At 37.7% G+C, this 20,955-nt stretch overlaps 1 protein-coding gene across 4 annotated transcripts in view; it reads right to left on the minus strand.

Moving 5' to 3' along the window:
* PTPRM (protein tyrosine phosphatase receptor type M) overlaps nucleotides 1-20,955 on the minus strand; it is a 488,223-nt gene that overhangs the window by 14,870 nt on the left and 452,398 nt on the right. For all 4 annotated transcript variants that reach the window (XM_083358729.1, XM_083358728.1, XM_083358727.1 and 1 more), the window contains 7 exons: nucleotides 12,199-12,315; nucleotides 10,733-10,887; nucleotides 9,255-9,390; nucleotides 8,695-8,844; nucleotides 8,309-8,482; nucleotides 5,615-5,746; nucleotides 177-302 (listed from right to left, as the gene is read on the minus strand). In XM_083358729.1, coding sequence (XP_083214855.1) covers nucleotides 177-302; nucleotides 5,615-5,746; nucleotides 8,309-8,482; nucleotides 8,695-8,844; nucleotides 9,255-9,390; nucleotides 10,733-10,887; nucleotides 12,199-12,315 — 990 coding nt within the window. The remainder of the gene's footprint in view (nucleotides 1-176; nucleotides 303-5,614; nucleotides 5,747-8,308; nucleotides 8,483-8,694; nucleotides 8,845-9,254; nucleotides 9,391-10,732; nucleotides 10,888-12,198; nucleotides 12,316-20,955) is intronic.

Consider the following 20,955-nt stretch of genomic DNA (forward strand, 5'->3'; position numbering starts at 1 on the left):
TATTACATAGTCTACATTACAGATGAAATATTTTATGAGCACAGTGGATTTTTTATATGGAATGCTTCCAACAAATAATAAACATTAAATTAAATCTGGACTCCCTAAAATGTGAATGCAAACTATATTTCTACCACTCATAAAAAAATAAACAAATAACTAAATAAGATCCTTACTCTTGATGCATTATAAATTCGGAATATCCGACTGATTATATCTTCTTCTAAATCAGCAGAAACAAACTCTACTTGAATAGGACCATGTCGATGAACACCATTTTCAGGCCAATATTGTGGACATAGCTGTAGAAGAAAGAGATTAATTCATGTGTAATTGTATTATTTAGGATGGCTCCATATACTCAACTGTGATTTTTTTATGTGCCCATATGAGCTCCAAAGATCACAGAAGTTTATATCTACATGAAAGGATGCTTGTATATAGGTTTATATATCAATGAAACTTTGGAGTCCTTCAAGAAAAGACCAACATTTTAAAGACTTATTGTGTTTAATGTATTTTGCAATTATACCTTTTTAGAAAGAAAAATGCAGAAACAATTCTCAGCCTCTAAGAATATATACTTTACTACATAGATCCAGTGAAATTTGTAGTACACTTCTTCTATGTACAAATATGTAATACATACATTCATACCTACATTGCAGGAGAAAACTTTTATAGAGGACACTTAGCGTTTATAATTTTACTTTTATTTACTTATTAACAAACTTGTTTTAACAAAAATGATTAGAAGATATTTAGAAAACAAAAATATAAATAAATTGAATTTAACTATTAATAATTATAATTTAAGACTAAATGGAAAGAAGAACCATTGTTTTCCAAACCATTATTTTCAAACTATTTCCAAATGTATGATGGAAAGAAACTTTCAATTTCTTTCAAAAAGAGAACTGGGAAACACATGCAAAGAATTCTCTGTGGAAAATATTTTGCTTCTCTGGGGATATCACAAAAAATCCTTCCTATGCTGGTTATCATGGGTATGAAACACATTTTTCATTTCTCAAGGCAACATTTTTCTTTAATCTCAACACTACTGGATATCACCAAAACCTTAGCTGCCTTCCCTTTATATAAATATCTCCTTTTTCACTTTGACAATTTGTTTCAACAGTATATTTGTAGTGTACCATAGTAATCACAGGGGATTAAAGAGATACTCTGGACCATTTAAATAGCAGATAATATTAGGTAGGCTGAGTCCTTCTTAATCCATCCTGAATCTTCACTTTCCAATATTCCAGACATCAATTTACAAATAGGCTCAGTCAGACAGTTAAGGCCAAACAAAACAAAGCAAAACAAACCGAGAGAACCACTGAAGGATTGTATTTTGGATTTAATTTATATCCTGCCTCTCTATTCATTTGGACATGCAAGGCTAGCAATCAATATAATGAACGCTACAAAAATAAAAATGGAAAGAAGTATTTTTAAATCTTGCAAACAACAAATAACAATTAAAAACCTGGTAAAAAATGCATATTGTGGCTGATGGTCTAGCGGAAAAGAGAATGTGCATTACCTACATTTCCTAAGGGAAGGCCTTCCTCACCCTGGGACTAACAGGAAAATGCCCTCTATTTCATGCTGGGCAGACTGGGGATATTTTCAGACTGTAATGCTTGAGGAAGTTTGCATCAGAAGATGTAGACCTTAGCCATTTTGGCCTTTAAATGTCAGTAACAATATCTTAAATGCTGCCTAAGAAGCAATTAACAAGCAGCACACATCTTCTGATACCAGCATAATGTAATTCCAGTATCTTACTTTGCGTAGAAATGTAATTGGTGTATTTTGCACCCACTACAATTTCTTGACACTCTTCAAAGGCATTGTCATACGGAATGTATTGGAATAATCAAAACTGATTGGCTCTAGGTAGGAACAATCCTTTTCTTAATATGGAATATTTCTTCGCAAAACTTAGAAACCATTCACATGAAAAAAAACCTTATAGTTTCTTTCATGTGCATGGTCTGCTAGTATCACAATAGAAAGGTCATATTGGAATTTTAAAACATAATGCAAATTATGGTCTTTTATTTTCAAGCTAGTAATAGGAAGAAAATTGAAAAGCCATCAAATGTGGGAAAAGAACAGAGAAAGCTTTCAGCTATATGAAGATCATTTGTAAAAATGATACTTGAAAATTAAAGTACTTGGGTTTTAAACATTTTAATACTATGCAAACTTTCTGGAAAGAATTGCTGGCATAATCTTGTATCCCTCAAACATGTCTCCACTTGTTTGCCTCCTTTCTAGATTAAAAATATTACAATCTTTTTTCATATTGGGAACTCTTCTAACCACTTTGTCATCTTAGCTGTCCTCCTCTGAACCTTCTCCAGCTCTACTATCCTTTTTGAGATGCGGTGATCAGAACTACACACAATATATTATGATACTGGCATCTCTAGTTTCAATTCCATTTCTTATTATCCCTACATGCAATTAGCCTTTTTTTATAGTGGATGCAAACTATGTTGAAAATTTCATTGAATTTACCCTTATTCCAAGATCTTGTTCTTTGTTGGTCAATGTTAGTTCTGATTCCATTAGTTGTATGAGTAGTTAAAATGTTTTGGCTCCAATGTGCATCACTATATACTTGCTCACATTGGATCTGCCATTTTGACATCTATTCCCGTAAGAGAATCCTTTGGAGCTTTTGGCAGACTCTTATTGTTCTTACCAGTATGAACAATTTAGTGTCATTGGTACCATAGCTATTCCATTAGTCACACCTTATTCCAGGTCAATTCTAAATATGTTGAAAAGTACTAGAAAGGAGTGTCATGTAGTGTTGACGGTTTTATTCTAGCCCTGCCCTGTTTCACTTAATTCATAGATGACTTGGCTGATGGATTAAAAAATGAGATTTTCACATTTTAGGATGACACAAAGATAGGAGGATTGCAAACTTTTTGTAGGACTATCAAAATTCAAGGACATTGACAATGGGTAGAGATCAGCAAGATGATATAACAAATGTAAAATCCTACATTGTACTAGAAAAAAATCAAAAGATGAGAATAAAATGGGAAGGGGACACAATGAACAAAACTACATGTGAAAAGAATCCAGTCTCATAGTTGTTTACAAGCTAAACATACACTAGTAGCACGATGCATTGGCAAAAAAAATCATCCTTGGCTGTAGCAACAGAAAAGAATGTCAAGAAAAAGTCACTGTTCTTCTCTAATGCTGCACATTAAATAATATGTCCTGTTTTAGGCATCAAGTTTTTGAAAGGATGTTGATAAACTGGAGCACATCCAGAGGAGAGTAATCAAGATGATGAGTGGCCAGGAAGGAAAAATTACAACGAAAAGTTGGAGGCACTGGGTATGTTTAAGGAAGACTACAGGGAGACCTGACAGCTGTTTTTAAAGAGCTGTCGTGTAGAAGACAGGAAAGAATAGTTCAGAGTTACTTCACAAGGTTTAAATACAAAGGAGTAGATTTTCTATGGACTTCTTTTTTTCCTAATGGTAAGAATTGTTCGACAATGGTACAGACTACCTTGGGAGGTGTCGGCTCTTTTAAATTGAAGGCTGTTGAACAGAGGCTTCATGACCACCTGTTGGGAATGCAATAGTAGTGGTTTCCTGCAGAAAGCTAGACAAGGTGATTTTTCAAACTCTAGTTTCTAGAAATCTACCTGGCCAACCCAAAAACGGTTTCAGTGTTGTGACCTGTATGGGATACCTTCCTTCAATTTATACACCAGAACTACTTTGCCCCACCAAAGGCTGTAAACAGTTATGAGCAAGGAGGGTTTGAAGTAACCATTATAAGTAACTGTATAAGTTATATGGAAAAATAAAGGACAATCATTTCTTCAATGGAAATATTCTCAAACAAAAACAAAGTAATGTCAGGTGAAAAAAATTCTTTTAACAAAGTGTTCATTTTCTTTTCCTGTTTCACCCTATGTACCCTAATTAACACTTTGGAACAGACATCAGAGTAGGAAACCAGGTGTAGTTCCCAACAGACAGCAGCCCTCCAAAGTTTTAAAAGGTAACCAAGCAAAGCCAATGGAAAGTTTAAAAGTTTTCCTGCTTTTGTATATTCAAAACATAGCTGACTAAACAGCTTGATCCTACAAGCCTTTCCTTGTTCATTCTGAAAATAACTCACCAGCACACAAGTTCTTTTGCCTTTTATGCATTTCCCTGGAGACCAGTGAGTGTGGTTGAGATACAAAAATATGCAAGCGAATCCCTGAAATTTATAATTACTTGCCGAAGGGGTGTTACTTATGAACTTTAAAACAATAATGGCAAAAATATTTCAAATGTTAAAAAAGTAATTCTTTTATTTATCATAAATATAGTATACAGTACAGGAGATTCAGCTGTTAGTGTTCTTCTCTTTAACCAAAGTGGTTCATTAAGCAGTACAATAAATACTCTTAAGCCAGAAATTGTAGAAAAACGGGGCAGTTTTAATTTAGTATGGGCACCCATTTTTCAACTCCATCAGTATTTTGTAAGAGTTTCATCTTTCAGTTTCCAGGAGCTGACTACTTTTGATGTGGACTTTGCTGCCACTTCAGCTGGAAAGAGACAGGAGGAACACAGCAAAGTAACATGTGTAAGGCTAAAAGGAAGTATGGTGTTTCAGTAAGTCGTGCCAGCGCCATTTTAGTTCTAAGTGCAGATGTCTATTGAGCAGCACTGATGACAAGCCACCATCTGTGTTACACTTTGTCTGGAGACATAATTGTCTCTTTCCCAGTAGCATAAGCTAGCGCATTTTCTTAAACTGACATTCAGCATCCCCAGGAAAATGTTCCCATGAGGATATGCAATTAATGGCACTGCTCCTATTAAACAAAGGGACTGACAGTCAGTGATGCTCTTTTTTTTCTGAAGGAAAGAAGCAGTTATAAAGAGCAGGATTTCAGCATCACAAAAATAGATCTTGTGTCTATGCAGCAGAGTAAATAATGGTTGATTTGGACTAGTAAACTGAGGATTCATATTCCCACTCAAGAATAAAATTTTATGGCTGCTCTACTAAGTGCTAGTCTACAAAACATTTCACGACTCCCAGTTCCTTTACTGTTGATAGTCTAATCTAAAAGGCAAAAGCCATCTATCACTTCATTGTCAGTTCTAAGTTTGGCTGCCGTAACTGTTGTGATTAGTTGAATCTTCTTTATATTTAATCTTAGTTCAAAGCTCTCATGTATTCCTTGGGTTTTCATTGTTAGAACTTGCAAATATTTGCAATTTCAGATGTTAAGAATAGTATCATCAGCAGGTGTAGAATGATTATTGATGTTTTCCCCTTTTTAACACTATGCTCATCTTTCTCTCTAATCTAGCTTTCTTTAATTTATAATATCTATATCTAAAATATCTTGTATATAATAAAGTTTTGAGAGAGAGAGAGAGAGAGAGAGAGAGAGAGAGAGAGAGAGAGAGAGAGAGAGAGAGATTCTGAAAAAGAAGCAGTTGGAAGCATTCATGGAAGAGAAGTTCCTTAACGTCAAACTCAACTTAAAGGAGACAGTACTAAAAGAGACATTACTTATAAAGCAAGTAATTTCACTAAATTCATGTATTTGACTTACTTGTGCTGGATCCACATCATTCAGCATCACTATTGATGTGCAATGGTAGTCTAGAACCAGTCTCCAGAAATCTTTGACAGTATTTGGTAAAGGATGCTGAGTGACTATAAAAGCTGAAGGCTGTTTATAACTCTGCAAAATAAGAAGGATATTTTAATGGAGGATTAAAGTCAGGATTAAAGCTACAGTAAGAAAGTAAATATAAGGAAAAAATGAATACAAATAATATTTTCTTTAAAAAATGATATTCTATATATTATGGAAACAGAAGAAAAAGCTTCTGCTGAACTGGCATGGAAGCAATTACAGCAGACTAGGAACAGAATTGCTTTTAAATCCCAGTCTTCCAACGGAACTTGGAGATAGTGAAGTTATATAGATATGCACCAGATGTTCCTGTCCCAAGTGAAATGTATACATTAGCAGAATGCCATCAAATACAAGGGACAAGGAATAGGAAGCAAGGCCTATTTTAGAAATATATAATGTTTAAAAGGGGATGGGTTAAAAAGCCATCAAGATATGTCAACAGATATAAAAAAGGGGCAGCGTTTTAATCATGCTGTTGTGTCTGTCATGTTACTTGGTGTAGCCGGAGGTGTGTTATTTGACAACTTCTGGGAGAAGAGGAAACAGTCATGAAATAAAGCTGACATCCCTAGCCTGGTTCCTTCCAGATGTATCCAACAGCTGTGTTTCTTAAGATCTAGCTCTATAAGGCAGCAGGTAGAATGATTCAGTAAAAGTGGTACTGCAGACAAGGACTTTGCTAACTGCAATATATATAATGTACAGTATATGTTGGATATGTGTAGGCAATGTCAATCACTTGCATAATCACTAATGTGATACTCCCACCTTTTAAGCATACAACCTTTCCACATATCTTTATTATAAATAATGTAAGTGCTAACTATGAAACTAGTAGTCATATCAGAAAAGATTGCTTTCATGGAAGATCACTGAAAATGTTTTTGTTCTTTTCTGAAGCCTGCTTTTTGGCATGTGTGTATTTATATGTGTGACAGCTTTAATTACTGCCGCTCTAAAATGTTAGAGATACTCCACAAATCTCTAAAGAGTGTAAAACATATTTAAGTATCCTTTTATTTAATTGATGTTAGTGTATTAAGATTTCCATATCTGCATTTAATGTGGATAAAAGTATCCTTAGCAAATGTTCATTCAGTTAGAAAAGAATCAATTGACTGAAGTAATGGCCTGTGTATTATCTATGCTAGCAGGCTTTTTCCCCTCCTCTATTCATTACTATGAAAATGAGAAAGAAAACTAATTTTTTCCCCTATATTATTATGCCGACTAGCTACCTTGAAGTCTCATTTTATAAGTGCGCATGATACTGTATGTATACAAAGACTCACACACACACACACACACACACACACACACACACACACACTTTGAAATAAGCCCCAACAAAAATGTATATAGTTGTAAAAAGGTAAAGGTTCCCCCGCACATGCGTGCTAGTCGTTTCCGACTCTAGGGGCCGGTGCTCATCTCCGTTTCAAAGCCGAAGAGCCAGCGCTTCTCTGAGGACATCTCCGTGGTCATGTGGCCGGCATGACTAGACGCCAAAGGCGCACGGAACGCTGTTACCTTCCCACCGTAGTGGTCCCTATTTTTCTACTTGCATTTTTACGTGCTTTCGAACTGCTAGGTTGGCAGAAGCTGGGACAAGTAACAGGCGCTCACTCTATTACGCGGCACTCGGGATTCGACCTGCCAAACTGCCGACCTTCTGATCGACAAGCTCAGCGTCTTAACCCACTGAGCCACCACGTCCCTATATAGTTGTAGCCTTAGTTATATAATGAGTTACACTTGACAGTTCATATGCATACATTAGATATGAGGCATACTGATTAAACACTCATATTGCATCAATCTGTTCTGTTATTTATTCAGTTTTGGTTTGCTGTAATGAATGGAACCATTGGTATGTAAACTGTACAGCACAATAAAGATTAACCTTCAAACTGATTTCAATTCCAAAAGGTTTTAGGGACACATCTGCATGGTTCTTGGCAAACAATAGAAATGTGCTTTGACATTGCCTTTCTTCAGATTTTTTTTTCTGGCTTTCCAGTTCAGTTCAGTTCAGTCCAGTCTTCTCTCTTTTTCTTTCTTTCTTTCTTTCTTTCTTTCTTTCTTTCTTTCTTTCTTTCTTTCTTTCTTTCTTTCTTTCTTTCTTTCTTTCTTCTCTTTCTTTCTTTCTTTCTTTCTTTCTTTCTTTCTTTCTTTCTTTCTTTCTTTCTTTCCTTTCTTTCTCTTGTATTTTTCTGTTCTTTCATGCATGCATGGATGAGGTCTGATTCTATTGAGCTTTTTGTGACCAACCAAGGTCAACTAAGTATTGCCATCCAACTGGCCAATGTAATATATGAAACTTGATGTATGATGCTTGTTTAAAAAAAAGTTTATGCAATATGAAGTTGGCTGGTTTCCTTGCTTAGTAGAGTATGACCCTCGCTCAACAAATATTTTCATACCTTAGCAGTTCTATAACTTATATCTGAATCTATCTGAATGTTTAACATTTTTAAAGTAAATTCGGGATAGCATATTTGAAAGATTTGAGCACTTTATGGATCCAAGCTTCTTGCAACTTTCCAGGTTCTTTGATATCACGAACACAGTTTTTTAACTAAGAAAAGCAAGACAAGCACTTACATCCATCAGTGCAGCATTAATGTAATTACTGCTTTCTCCATCTATTGTGATAAGGAAAGGCAAACATCTGTCTGGAGGAAGAACATCCATACACCGATTCTTCTCATGATTCCGGGGTAAAAGTGCTATACTGCAATCTTCTACCCGAAGGGTTGGGGTCACCATGTTTAGAGTCTACCAAAATAAGATAAAATGAATTTGACAGAAAGTTACTCAAGAATGAATGTCTTCAGTGTTACACTGATTTCCAGGGAATTAAATTAGAAGACAATTTATGCTTCATAGAATAATATTTAAAAAATTAAGCTAAGCTAAATGTAGCTCTATAATAAAAGGCTATTTTGCAAATATTTGGCTTTTGAAATGTGCTTCAATCATTGACTTACCCTAAATTCTTCTTTGATCTGACTTGAATTGGTTTGAGGATCAAGTTTATTCATTTCATAATAGACTGATCTAACTTGTGAAGCTAGAACAGAGGTATCTCCACAGAGACAGGCTTCCAGTATTGCATCATGTATGAATACATACTGTTCCTAGAGAAATTTTAAAAAAAATCAGACAGTTGGAACAACATTCCATTGACAAATCTAACACACACTCATTATATCCGGCATAATCCCAACTAAATTTTTAAAACTGCTCATTTGTTGATTTTCTTATTACAAGTCTAAGAAAATAAGAATTAAAAATATCTGGATTTGAGGTCCAAGACTCAGAGGCAAAAACTCATATAACTCAAAATATTGGGTCCAACCTGGTCTAGCTTTTTGAGGTTGGCTATATGCTGCTACTTTGTTGAGCATAATAGCCATACGATCAGGGTGAGGAAGCTCAAAAAAGAGTTGTAGGCCACCTGACATTTAAATTTCAATATGTGACAAAACAAAACTCATTTTCATTCTATCCAATATGAAAAGTGAAAATAAGGGAACGCTTAGAATACCTCTGTTTGCACCATGTTAACTCTCCGAGATCGAAGTTCTCTGACACAGTTGAATATATCTACAACTCCTTCTCTTTCTGCCATGTCTAACATAATGTCAATGACAATAAAACATCCAGTTCGGCCAGCACCTGCACTGTAAATACAAAAGCACATTATCATTTTAACATTCAGAAAATGCTAGCAATTCCTTTCACCAAAATGGAAAGATTATTATTATTATTAATTTTATTTGTATACCGCCCTTCTCCCAAAGGTCTCAGGGCGGTGAACAGGGCAATACATGTTAAAAAACAAGAATACAAATATTAAAAGAGATTAAACAAGATGCCCCAAAACTACAGCAATAAGTTAAAATACATTACATCAGTAAAACCCAAACCCATCACCCATCAGGCCAGGCCGGCTTGTTCGAACAAGTAGGTCTTTAGATCACACCGGAAGGAGCGAAGGTCGGGCGCCATCCGGAGCTCAACCGGAAGACGGTTCCACAAATCTGGCGCGCCCACAGAGAACGCCCTCCCCCTGGGGCCACCAGTTGACATTCTTTGACCGGTGGCACCCTGAGGAGGCCCTCTCTGTGGGAGCGCACTGGGCGGAGGGAAGTTGATGCCGGCCGCAGGTGCTCCCTAAGGTATTCCGGACCCTTGTCTTTCTTGAGTGATATGCCCCCCCCAAAAAAAGATTGTGAGGGAGCAAGCCACACACTTTGATGTACTGGTGAAAGCACCAAGCTAGAAACCAGGAGAATGTCCTGCCTTAGGCACAAAGCCAGCTTGATGAACTTGGGCCAGCAAATCTAGGAAAAGATATCCACTGAGAACGAATAAAATTTCAGTTTTAATCACCATAGTTGAAGACATCCTTTTCTTGAAATGAACAGCTTTATGTTGCAAAACATTTAAATATCCAAATTATTATCTTCTGAAGTTGGATCTGCCTTGTGGAAAATCCCAATTGGCATTAATGAGGAAATTCCTTTCCACTTAAAATAGGAACAATGAAGGATTCTTCAGGATTGTAGCGGTATTAAATCTCCTCTCTAGGCCTGGAACGATCCTGTTAATTATCAATGCAACTTGCTTTTAAAAATCCGTATGTCTAAACCTAAAATGTATTTAGCAACACATTTGCTTGGTTGACCATGTTGTATTGTTGTACTGGGCATGCACCTTTTATGAATGGTGGCTCAAATAAGTAGCTGGTGTGCCAATAGCTGCGAAATGTCATCATGGAGAAACATATTCCAGAATACTGCAACATTTAAACTGGGTCTAAATCTAATAAGATTTTTCAGTCTGTTACAGTTGAGGAAGATACATTCATAGAACAAATATTATGCATTATGATTTCCTGTTCATGAATGGTATTTCAGAAACTGAAGCAACTAAGATAGTTCCAGCTGTGCTAAATTTAAAAAGGATAAAAAGTGACCAACATCTTTCTCAAGTAAAGAAGCCAAAATAGGTTCTACTAACCTGCAGTGTACAACTAGTGGACCAGCATTAGGCGGGCTTTTTGATTTGACTTGCCGGACGAATCCGAGAAGACCCGTAGCATGGTATGGTACACCATGATCTGGCCAGCCAGTGAAGTGGAACTGTCTGATTTCTCTGATCTCATGGGCGCCTCTCTGTTAATGGGTTGTCAGACCACAAGAGAAAAGGAAAAGCAGTGGCAGTGAGCATTTTCAAATGTCATAGAAAGAACGTAATTCTATTCAGCCCTCTTTTAAAATTTGGGGACTTTTGGAGTTGACCTCCCATTTTCTGCCTTATTGGTGACCAGAAAAGAGATTGGCATGATGCATGCCCGGTGGAATAACATTTCCCCAGAGATCCATGAGCCCCACCTCCATGATATTACATAAAATGTTGAAAACCTGGCTATTTTCCGAGACTATTGATAAGGTGGTGAGTGAACCTCTGTACTTTTTTTGTTTGGTATGATTTTTTTCTGTTGTATTTATAGTATTTCTAGTCATAGGACTTAAAACATAGAAAATTAGGGCTGGAAGGGACCTTGGAGATCTTTTAGTCTAACCCACTGGTTGGGTAGGAGACCTATACCATTTCAAACAAATGGCTGTCCAAATGGCTGAACATCTCCAGTGATGAAAACCCCACAACCTCTGGAGGTAAGCCACCCTACTGATTAATTGTTCTCACTGTCAGGAAATTTTCCCTTAGTTCTAGGTTGGTTCTCTTTTTAATGATCTTCCACCTAATTTTGTCCTATCCTCAGCTGCTTTGGAGAATAGGCCAACCCTGGTGATCAGAACTGCATGCAATATTCAAAGTGTAGTCTCATTAGGGCAATATAAAGTGGTAATATCACTTCCTGTGATCTTGAAACTATATCTCTGTTGATGCAGCCTAGGAATGCATTGGCCTTTTGGGCAGCTGCAGCACACTGCTGGCTTATACTTAAGTGGTGGTGTACTAGGACACCTAAATCCCTTTCACGAGTTACTGTTACTTTGAGCCTATATATCTGTCCTGCACTTGTGCATTTAGTTTTTATTGTCTATGTGTAGGACTTTTCTTACCGCTGAATCGCATTTTGCTGGATCGAGCCCAGCGTTCAAGTCTGTCAAAATCCTTCTGAATCTTGAATCTATCAGCTTCCTATTTTCTGCAAATCTGATGAATTCCCCCCTTCTACCCCTCATCTAGGTCATTTATGAAGATGTTGAAGAATACCGGGCCCAAGATAAAACATACATTGTTTTTTCTGTTATTGTTTTGTCTTTTTGATTATATAAAGCACCCAGAACCTGGAACTGGACATTCTTTAAATCAATGCAAGAAATAAATAGGGTAATCAGTTAAAGACAGTCAACCTTTAGCCATAAACAATTTTTGGAATAAAAATTTAACTTAAAGGTGTCTAAATTTTAACAAGACCATGGCTACAAACATTGAAAAATTGTATCTTTGCTCACCTTTTCTACTGCAAATGTTCGAATCACATATTCTGCAAGAAGCTCTGTCTCTATTAGGGTAACTTTAATGTCTTTATATATCTCAGTGTCATCTGGCCAGTATTTACAGCATTTGACCTTTCAGAAATACAAAAGAAAATTAAGGCTTGTTATCTTTCGGTTTGAAGCATTCCTTTAAGCATTTTGTATTGATCTGTGCTATACAAGCTAATAAGGCATAAAAGAATCATACTATCTACATAAGGAATAGACCATAATATTGGAAAAAATGCATCTTCTTCCAACAATAATTCTGGGAGTTAAAAAGACAGGAGTACTCTTTATTTCAAAATGGGAAAAATGTGTACATGTGTGCACACACAAAGAGGTTACTGTTAGTGCAGTATGTCTCTTTCAACACTATTGCTACTGAGAAAAATATGGCAGTGTTGGTCCCAATTGGATTAGCAGGTGAGAAAGTTGAGCCTGTACGGCAGTGTTTCTCAACCTTGACAGCTTTAAGAATTCCCCAGCCAGGAAGTTGAAGTCCACGCAACTTAAAGTTGCCAGTGTTGAAAAACACCGCTGTAGTGTATTGAATTTTGCTGGTGTGCACTTTTGTCTTTGATCATTTCTCTTCTCAAATGTACGTGACGGCTCATGTGAATGTTGGATGGAAAGTTCTGTAACATTTCCTAAAACTCCCTTTGAAAGAATTTCACACAACTCTGCTGTCAGGAAACCAGAATCGTAAGGAACTCATGTGGAGGTTTACTGTTTCTCTGCTGTCTGCTCGGCTTGATAATCAAGACCTTAAATCACATTCCAGATTTAAGGTTTCATAGTGGTTTTGACAGTATGCTTTCCCCTGCTTTGCTCAGATGAAGTTACACTTCCCATTACTATCAGATGGGTGCAAAACCTATTGGTGACCCAATTTATTGTGGTCTATCTCTTCCATAGGTAAAGTTTGATTAATATCAGTTTATTCAAGACCCATATAAAAAAAGGAAACAGCTGCAATAGAAAGCTTTAGTCAGGTTTCTACCTGTAGCACAATTGGTTTGAGATGGGTGCTTGCTAATTTTCACTGTGCTAGCAAAACAATGTTAAAAATGGCTAAATTCCTAGCAGAACTATGATTTCCCAGTGTGTGTGTGTGTATACATACATACTGTAGTGCACTGTGGAACTCCCCCCCCCCAACAATATAATGGGCAGGTTAGCCAGTGTCTAATCTGGAAAAAGTCAGGAGGCAATTATTTCTTCCTTATACAAGGGAACAATAGATTGTTTTAAGAAAAATGATCTGCAAAGCGCTTGTTACTTTTGCAATGTCTTCACTTTTGTGTGGTAATTATGAAAGTGAATATAAGAAATCTTATTTCAGAATTTAAATAAATTATTAATGCAAATGTTCATATTTCAAGGAGCATGGAAAACCTTTATGTGGTCTATGTGGAAAAGCATATTATATTAGGGACTTCATTCAAATTTTTGCACATTGTGCATGCGTGCAAAAAGATGGAGTAGCTTTTACATAGGTATATATTACAATCTTTGCATATTTTACATTTAAGGAAAATGGCAGATGAGATCTTATGCATTGAAAGAACCATACAGCATACACTACAGACAGATTCAGTCTACTGCATCTGAAGTCTGTAAAACTAAGATCCATTAAATTGAAGGTTTATTGTGATAAATTAGTGGAAGAGATGTATATGAATGCTTATCAGGTTTGCTGAGGTCACAAAATTGGGTGGAACAGTTAACAAGTAAACCTTAGAAGAAATTCAAAAAGATCTTAATAGGTGGAGAAATGGGCTGAAAATTTAATTGGAGAGAAACACAACAGTCTTTTTTTACTGAAACAGAAATTAAAAAATGCACAAACCCAGAATGGTAAATACAGTATGTGGTTTGGTAAAAAGAATATTTATTAAAAAATATCTCAAGATAAAAATTCCAAATCAGGCTTAACTCTTGGGGACCATATACTGCTCTTTTTTTTGGCAGCAACATGGAAGGGATTTGGTGCTGATTTTCCCCAGGATGTCTTTCTACTTTCCATGGTGCTGCAGTTCACATCAGCCATCACAGCGCTCAACAGGTGCAGTCCTGCTTAGCCAAGGTTGCTTAACTGAAGGTTAAAAACTTCCTACCTTTCTAGTAGAGCAGTTCAACAGTAGAAACAATTATCCAAAAAGGATGTGGTTTCCTGTTTGTTACAAGCTGAGCAACCCCTCTTTTTGGGGCAGTATAATTTGGATTCCTACCCTGAATTAGGTAATTTAATTTTAAACAACCTTTTCCAACCCTGTGTGTCTTATGATTATAACTCCCAGGACTCCTAGTTCACTGTGGGATCTCTGCCTTACTGGCAATAGACTACCTATTGTCAAGAATTAAAGAGATATTATCCTCATAGCAATAGGTCCTGTAATTTAATTTTTCCCACAGAATGACAATTTTCCCCTATATATCAGAGAAAAAAGACTGCAGTTAGGGTTATCTCTAAAGTTGGTGCTACATCTGCTTCCCAATAAATCCTGTTGATGTACGGATTTATTTGGATAATCCCAATAGTTTTGGATCAGATTGGGCATAGGAAGACAGCTAGCTGCCTTTGGTGTGTCTTCTAATTTATTTCTTATTCACAATGATCAGCAGTCTCTTTCCAGACTTTTAGAGGAAAGTCTCTCCTGTGCTCTTCCAGGGATTAATAATGGGGTCATCTACATGCAAAGCAGATGCACTGCCACTGATTTAGTTGTTTCTCCCTCGTCATCATGTTATAGGAAGAGCTATCGCTCAGTGGTAGAATATAGAGAGACTTGTAAAAAGGTCCCTAAAACATGTCTGATGGGAGTAAGGCTTGGGAGAAAAAGTATTTAGTTACTTACTTAGGCCATTTTAATTGCAAACAACATTAAGTACTTGGAGTGGCATCATACAAGATTGGTGAGCAGAAAATGGCGTGGACCCCCCTTCTCTCTTTGCACATATAAAGGCAGGAAGGCTTACTTAGCCAGCAGAGACAGTAGGTGTAATTTAACAAAGTTTGTATTGATGAATTCCTCGGCATGCATGCTTAGAAGTTACCTAGCAAGATTTGTAAACTGCACCACTGTAGCACAAATCACTCTCACCTTTGAGCCTTTTATGTGTATTCCTACTTGTAACAATTAAGAGGAAAAATGCAGCAGGAGTTCTATGATCTGACACCTCCTGGGGCGAGAAGGAGCAGCAGCAGCTGCACAGTAGAAATGGTGTTTCCCATAAAAATATTCTTAGCAAAGGATCAAATGATTCCCAAGTTAGTTACAAAATGTCATCAATCTGTCCTCAGGTGTTGTTCTGCTAGAGATGCCATATTTAACGTTCCCCTGAGAGTAGGTCCACTGTCTGAGATTTGATCAAGTCTACAATAAGATCTGCTATCAAGCCATCTCTAAGTGTTATTGTTTATATTATTGTCTCTTAAAAACAGTATAAAAATCTGCTGAATCTTGGTGCAGATCTAAAATCCCCAGAAAAAAAGGTGCTGGCTTTAGCACTGAGCCACTGTTATTCTGGGAGTTCTCAGTGAGAGGAGGGATATAGTTTGGGATATTTCTCTTTCTTTGTAACTCTCTTAATATTTATTCATTAAAATCCTTTTTAGTATTTTGCCCTGGTTTAACCTATTATCTCTGAATCCTAAAAAATTCACAGTATTGGCTCCCATCTAGCCACCAGATGGCAACACAATGCTGTAGACAGTTACAATATAGTAAACAAGGAAGATATAAACCAGGGGACTTCAAACTTGGTCCTTTTATGAATTGTGGACTTCAACTGATATAAACAATAAGTAATAACATATAGCAGATAATATATACCTTCCTATTGATCATGCTGAGGAATAGCATTCTTAGTAAAAATCACTGTTGGGTGGGCACCTACCATTCTCACAGTTCCTGAAGGCTTTCTGAAATACAAGGTGGCTTTTCTAAGTACCAAACTGATTGCTGGTGCTGGAGTACTGCTAAACAGGCACATCCTTCAAGGGGAGGACTTGAGGAGTGCCCTCCCTATTAGATTTTTTTGCACAGGCAGAAGCCACTAGGAGAAACAGTAGATATTTATTTATTTATTTTATTAAATTTATATACCGCCTTATTCCCGTAGGACTCAGGGCGGTTTACAGGGAAAATTAAAAGCATAACATACAAAAATTTAAATCAGTTAAAACAATTAATTAATTCAAGTCCCCGAAATTTAAAACTAAAAACCAATTAAAAATTAAAACCCCTCAGTCTGGGCCAGACAGCTCGAAGAGCCAAGTTTTCAGGTCCCGGTGAAATGAAGATCGGGGGCAGTCCTAGGTTCCATGGGAAGTTGGTTCCATAGGGCCGGCGCACCCACAGAGAACGCCCTTCCCCTGGGAATAACCCGCCGGCATTCCTTAACCGGCGGTACCCTGAGAAGGCCCTCCCTGTGGGAGCGCACAGGACGATGGGAAGTTGATGCCGGCAGCAGGTGTTCCCTTAGATAATCCGGACCCAAGCCATTTAAGGCTTTGTAGGTCATTACCAGCAGTCATTACCAGATATCCAAGTCCTAAGTCATTTGAGGCTTTTAAGTAACAAGCAGCACCCTGAATTGTATTGCAAGTCACTTGTAAGTAGCGGAACTCTTGGAGAAATGCTATTGCTTGAATGGAGAGATGTCCTTAATTTCTTGAGTTGCTGCTGTTTTCTGGACCAATTATGCCTTCGGGATGGCCTTCAAAGGAAACTTTATGTAGAGCGAGTTGCTGTAGTCCACAGGTGTCAAACTCGATCATATCACATGACATATTGCGACGTATCGCAACCTTTTTTGCCTTTGTGGAGCTGAGGTGGACGTGGCCTGCGCGTGATGCATCTGGCCTGCAGGCCGCCAGTTTGACACGACTGCTGTAGTCCAATGAAAAGTGACTAAGATGTAAGTGACTGTGAGCAGGGTCTCTTCATCCGGGGAATACTTGTATTTAGTGCCAAGATTCAAGTTGTGCAAAGACCTTTTTAGCCATAGCTGCCATTGATCCTCAAGCAGGAACTTAACTAACCCCAATTATGAACCACTTTAGTCCAGGGAGAATAATAATAATAATAATAATAATTTTATTTATATACCGCCCTTCTCCCGAAGGACTTAGGGCGGTGAACAGGGCAAATATATAAAAACTACCAAAATACAAAAGTTAAAAGAAAATTAAACATATGTCCGACTAAAAACAGTAAATACAAATATTAAAAAATGACCATAAAACCCAACCCATCCCCCATCAGGCCAGGCTGGCTTGTTCAAATAAGAGTGTCTTCAGATCGCGACGGAAGGAGCGAAGGTCAGGCGCCATCCGGAGCTCAACCGGCAGCCGATTCCATAGCTCCGGGGCGCCCAATTGACATTCTCTGATCGGTGGCACCCTGAGGAGGCCCTCTCTGTGGGAACGCACAGGGCGGAGGGAAGTTGATGCCGGCAGCAGGTGCTCCCTAAGGTACTCCGGACCCATGCCATGTAGGGCCTTAAACACCATTACCAGTACTTTGAATCTCACCCGGAAGACAACTGGTAACCAATGCAGCTCACGGAGCAGAGGTGTGACATGGGAGTATTGGGAGACTCCCAACACAACTCTCGCGGCTGCATTCTGTACCAGTTGGAGCCTCCGAGTGGTCCTCAAGGGCAGCCCCATGTAGAGAGCGTTGCAGTAGTCCAGGCGAGAGGTCACGAGCGCGTGAGTGACCGTACATAAAGCATCCCGGTCTAGATAGGGCCGCAACTGGCGCACCAGGCGAACCTGGGCGAAGGCCCCCCTAGTCACAGCTACTATGTGGTCTTCCAAAGTGAGCCGTGAATCTAGAAGGACTCCCAAGTTGCGAGCCCTATCTACGGGGGGTAATAGTTCACCCCCCATGGAAAGAGATGGAATGTTCTGAATATCCCGGGATGCCGGTATGCACAGCCACTCAGTCTTGTCGGGGTTGAGTTGAAGTCTGTTCCTCCCCATCCAGTCCCGAACTGCCTCCAGGCAACGGGACATCATGTCGAGGGCATCACTGGGGTGGTTTGGGGTCGAAATGAAAAGCTGGGTATCATCGGCGTACTGATGATAGTTTGTCCACAATCAAAGATGGAATATCATTGATTTCAGTTGGTTTTTGAACCCACAGCCATTCAGTTTTGTGGAAATTAATATTCCCCATCCATTCCCACGGCGTCTGAGAACTAGGCACAGCACTTCTTCTGTCCTGTCAAACTATCTCGTTTGACCCAAAACTGAGATATACAAATGGATATAGTTGGCATCCTGATGACTCATAACTTGTGCTGATGAATTCTCTCCAAGTGGCTTCATGCAGAGCCAACTTATGACAGAGGGCCTTAGGCTTGACCTCTTTGCTCCCATCCCCAAAGGTATCTTTGGAGAATGAACTACTGCAACATGCAATCCCTGGAGGAGACCCAGAAGGATATCACAACCAGTGGTATTGAAGGCAGCTCAGAGATCATGTAGGGCCTGGATAGTTGAATTCCTCTCCCCACCTCACTCTTACTACAGGTAATCTACAAAGAAAACAGATCAAAAGAATCAATTTCCTCCAAGGCACATGGCAGGGGGAGGGGAGAGAAGATGTCCACTGCCTCTTGTTTAAGTGGATCAGATTCAGATGTATAATACATAAAGACATTATAACAATTAGATTTTAATTTTGAACCAAGTGTCCTTCCCTAGGATTTTTCACATCCAATTTGCACATTTAATATACTTTACTTAAATTGGACCACTGTATTACCTGAGGAAGTGGGTAAACAGAACAAGAGTGATTGTCCCACCCTTTATGGCCTCATTTCCTGAAATTAAACTTCTGGAAGGCTAACAGAGTCTGATAAATAGAATTCAGCAGTTTGTTACTAACCGGGAAGAGGTACCACAGGCACAGATGTTATCTTCTAACTTTATACTATATTTTTCAGAGGTCAATACACTTTCCACTTGATTTATGGTTCTTTGCCACAGTGAAGCAGATTCAATGAGAAGACCAGGCTATGATTGATGCTTCCACTGAACTATATAGCTATGTGAATCTGATAATCTACTCCTTCTATCTAACTGGTCCTACTCTTTCAGCCTTTTTTAAAAATAAAAAGTAGTGTTTATGTCAAGTCTTAAGGGTATGCCAACCACAGCCTTTAAAATCTTGCAGATACCAGGATATTTGTGGAGCTACCTCTTCCCAATGTTATCTGCCTGCCCCAAATGTTCTAGTTTGATGGGACACTTAGTGTTCCTCCTTTGAAGCAATGCTTCATGATGGGAATCAGAAGACATGCCTTTTCTGTTGCAGTGCTGACCCTCTGGAATGATATTCCCTCAGGCTGACAGTTGGACCTGACTTTGTTGCTTTCAGGATGGCACTAAAAACTGTTTTCCTTGAGTGTTGGAACCTCGTTTCCTACTAATGTTGGATTTTAATTGGGATTTTTCATCTCGTTTTTTTCTTTATTGTACATCAGCCAGAGTCACAATGAGTTGGTTGACCATATACTGTAAATCATTTAAATATACAATGAATAAAATATTTGTAATGCACTATTTACATTTTATACACAACTTCAGCACACCTACATTTTGATACATAAATGTTAGCAAAATATTGATTTACTATGCTCACTGAAGTGATGGGAAACAGTTTCATTTCAATTTATATTCACAGGTAAGATGGATAAGGAAAATGATATTAAATCTGGTGAAGAGCTTGGCACTGATATGTATCAAACACTGCCAATGCTACTTAATTCAAATTTAAGCAATATATGGCATTAGTAGATAAAGAAATTTAGGATACAGGAATGTATATTACTTTAGAGCACTACACTGAAATAAATACTTGCTATTCACTTAATCTTAAAAACTGAATCCTAAAGACATTTTTCATGTAAGATAACATAAATACAGTTGTAACCAGGTATGACGACGCTAGAACTTTAAATAATAAATAATAGACATATGGTAAAAAGAATGTACGTATGATATGAGGGGAGATAAGAGGAACAACACTTTGGATGATTATAATCATTGATAATGTTCTAAAACAATCTTTCTCAAGTTGTCCTCCTGATGTTCTGGAACATATAGCTCATAGATATTTTTTTTTCTACTACAGCTATTACACCATACATTCACCTCTCAGAATGTTTTACAGGAAGATTGTAGAATAAAGGTGAAACAACATACAGTATAACCATAAAAAGTCCAAAATAATGAACGCCAACCTTTTTAATTGAAGAAGCATACACATATATTAGCTTACACATGGGCTGCCCCTGAAAAACATCCGGAAGCTCCACTTGCTTCAAAATGCAGTGGCCCGCATGTTTTTGTGCAGACCTTGGTCTGTTTTTTGATTCCCCAACAGTAACAAAAGTGCTTAGCATTACCTCTGTGCAACTGCATGAAGATATTGGTTCTGTCCGGAAGGATTGGATTCCATTTTTTAAGAGATGTTTCAAAATCTAAGTTCAAAATTTTATCAGAGATCATGGATCGAAACATTTAATTCAATGTTTATGATATATTGGACTACAATCTAAATAAATAAAATTGATGTTTCCAGCTGGTAAACAAAACAGAGTTTGTTTTTATATATGAGCTATTTTGTTTCAACTCAAGCTGAAATCTTCATTACAATGTCTGTCTCTTCCACATTCAAATCCAATTTTCTAGTATTTGCTCCTTGTTTTTGA

This window comes from Vipera ursinii (assembly GCF_947247035.1).
Source record: "Vipera ursinii genome assembly, chromosome: 3".
Classification (NCBI taxonomy): domain Eukaryota; kingdom Metazoa; phylum Chordata; class Lepidosauria; order Squamata; family Viperidae; genus Vipera; species Vipera ursinii.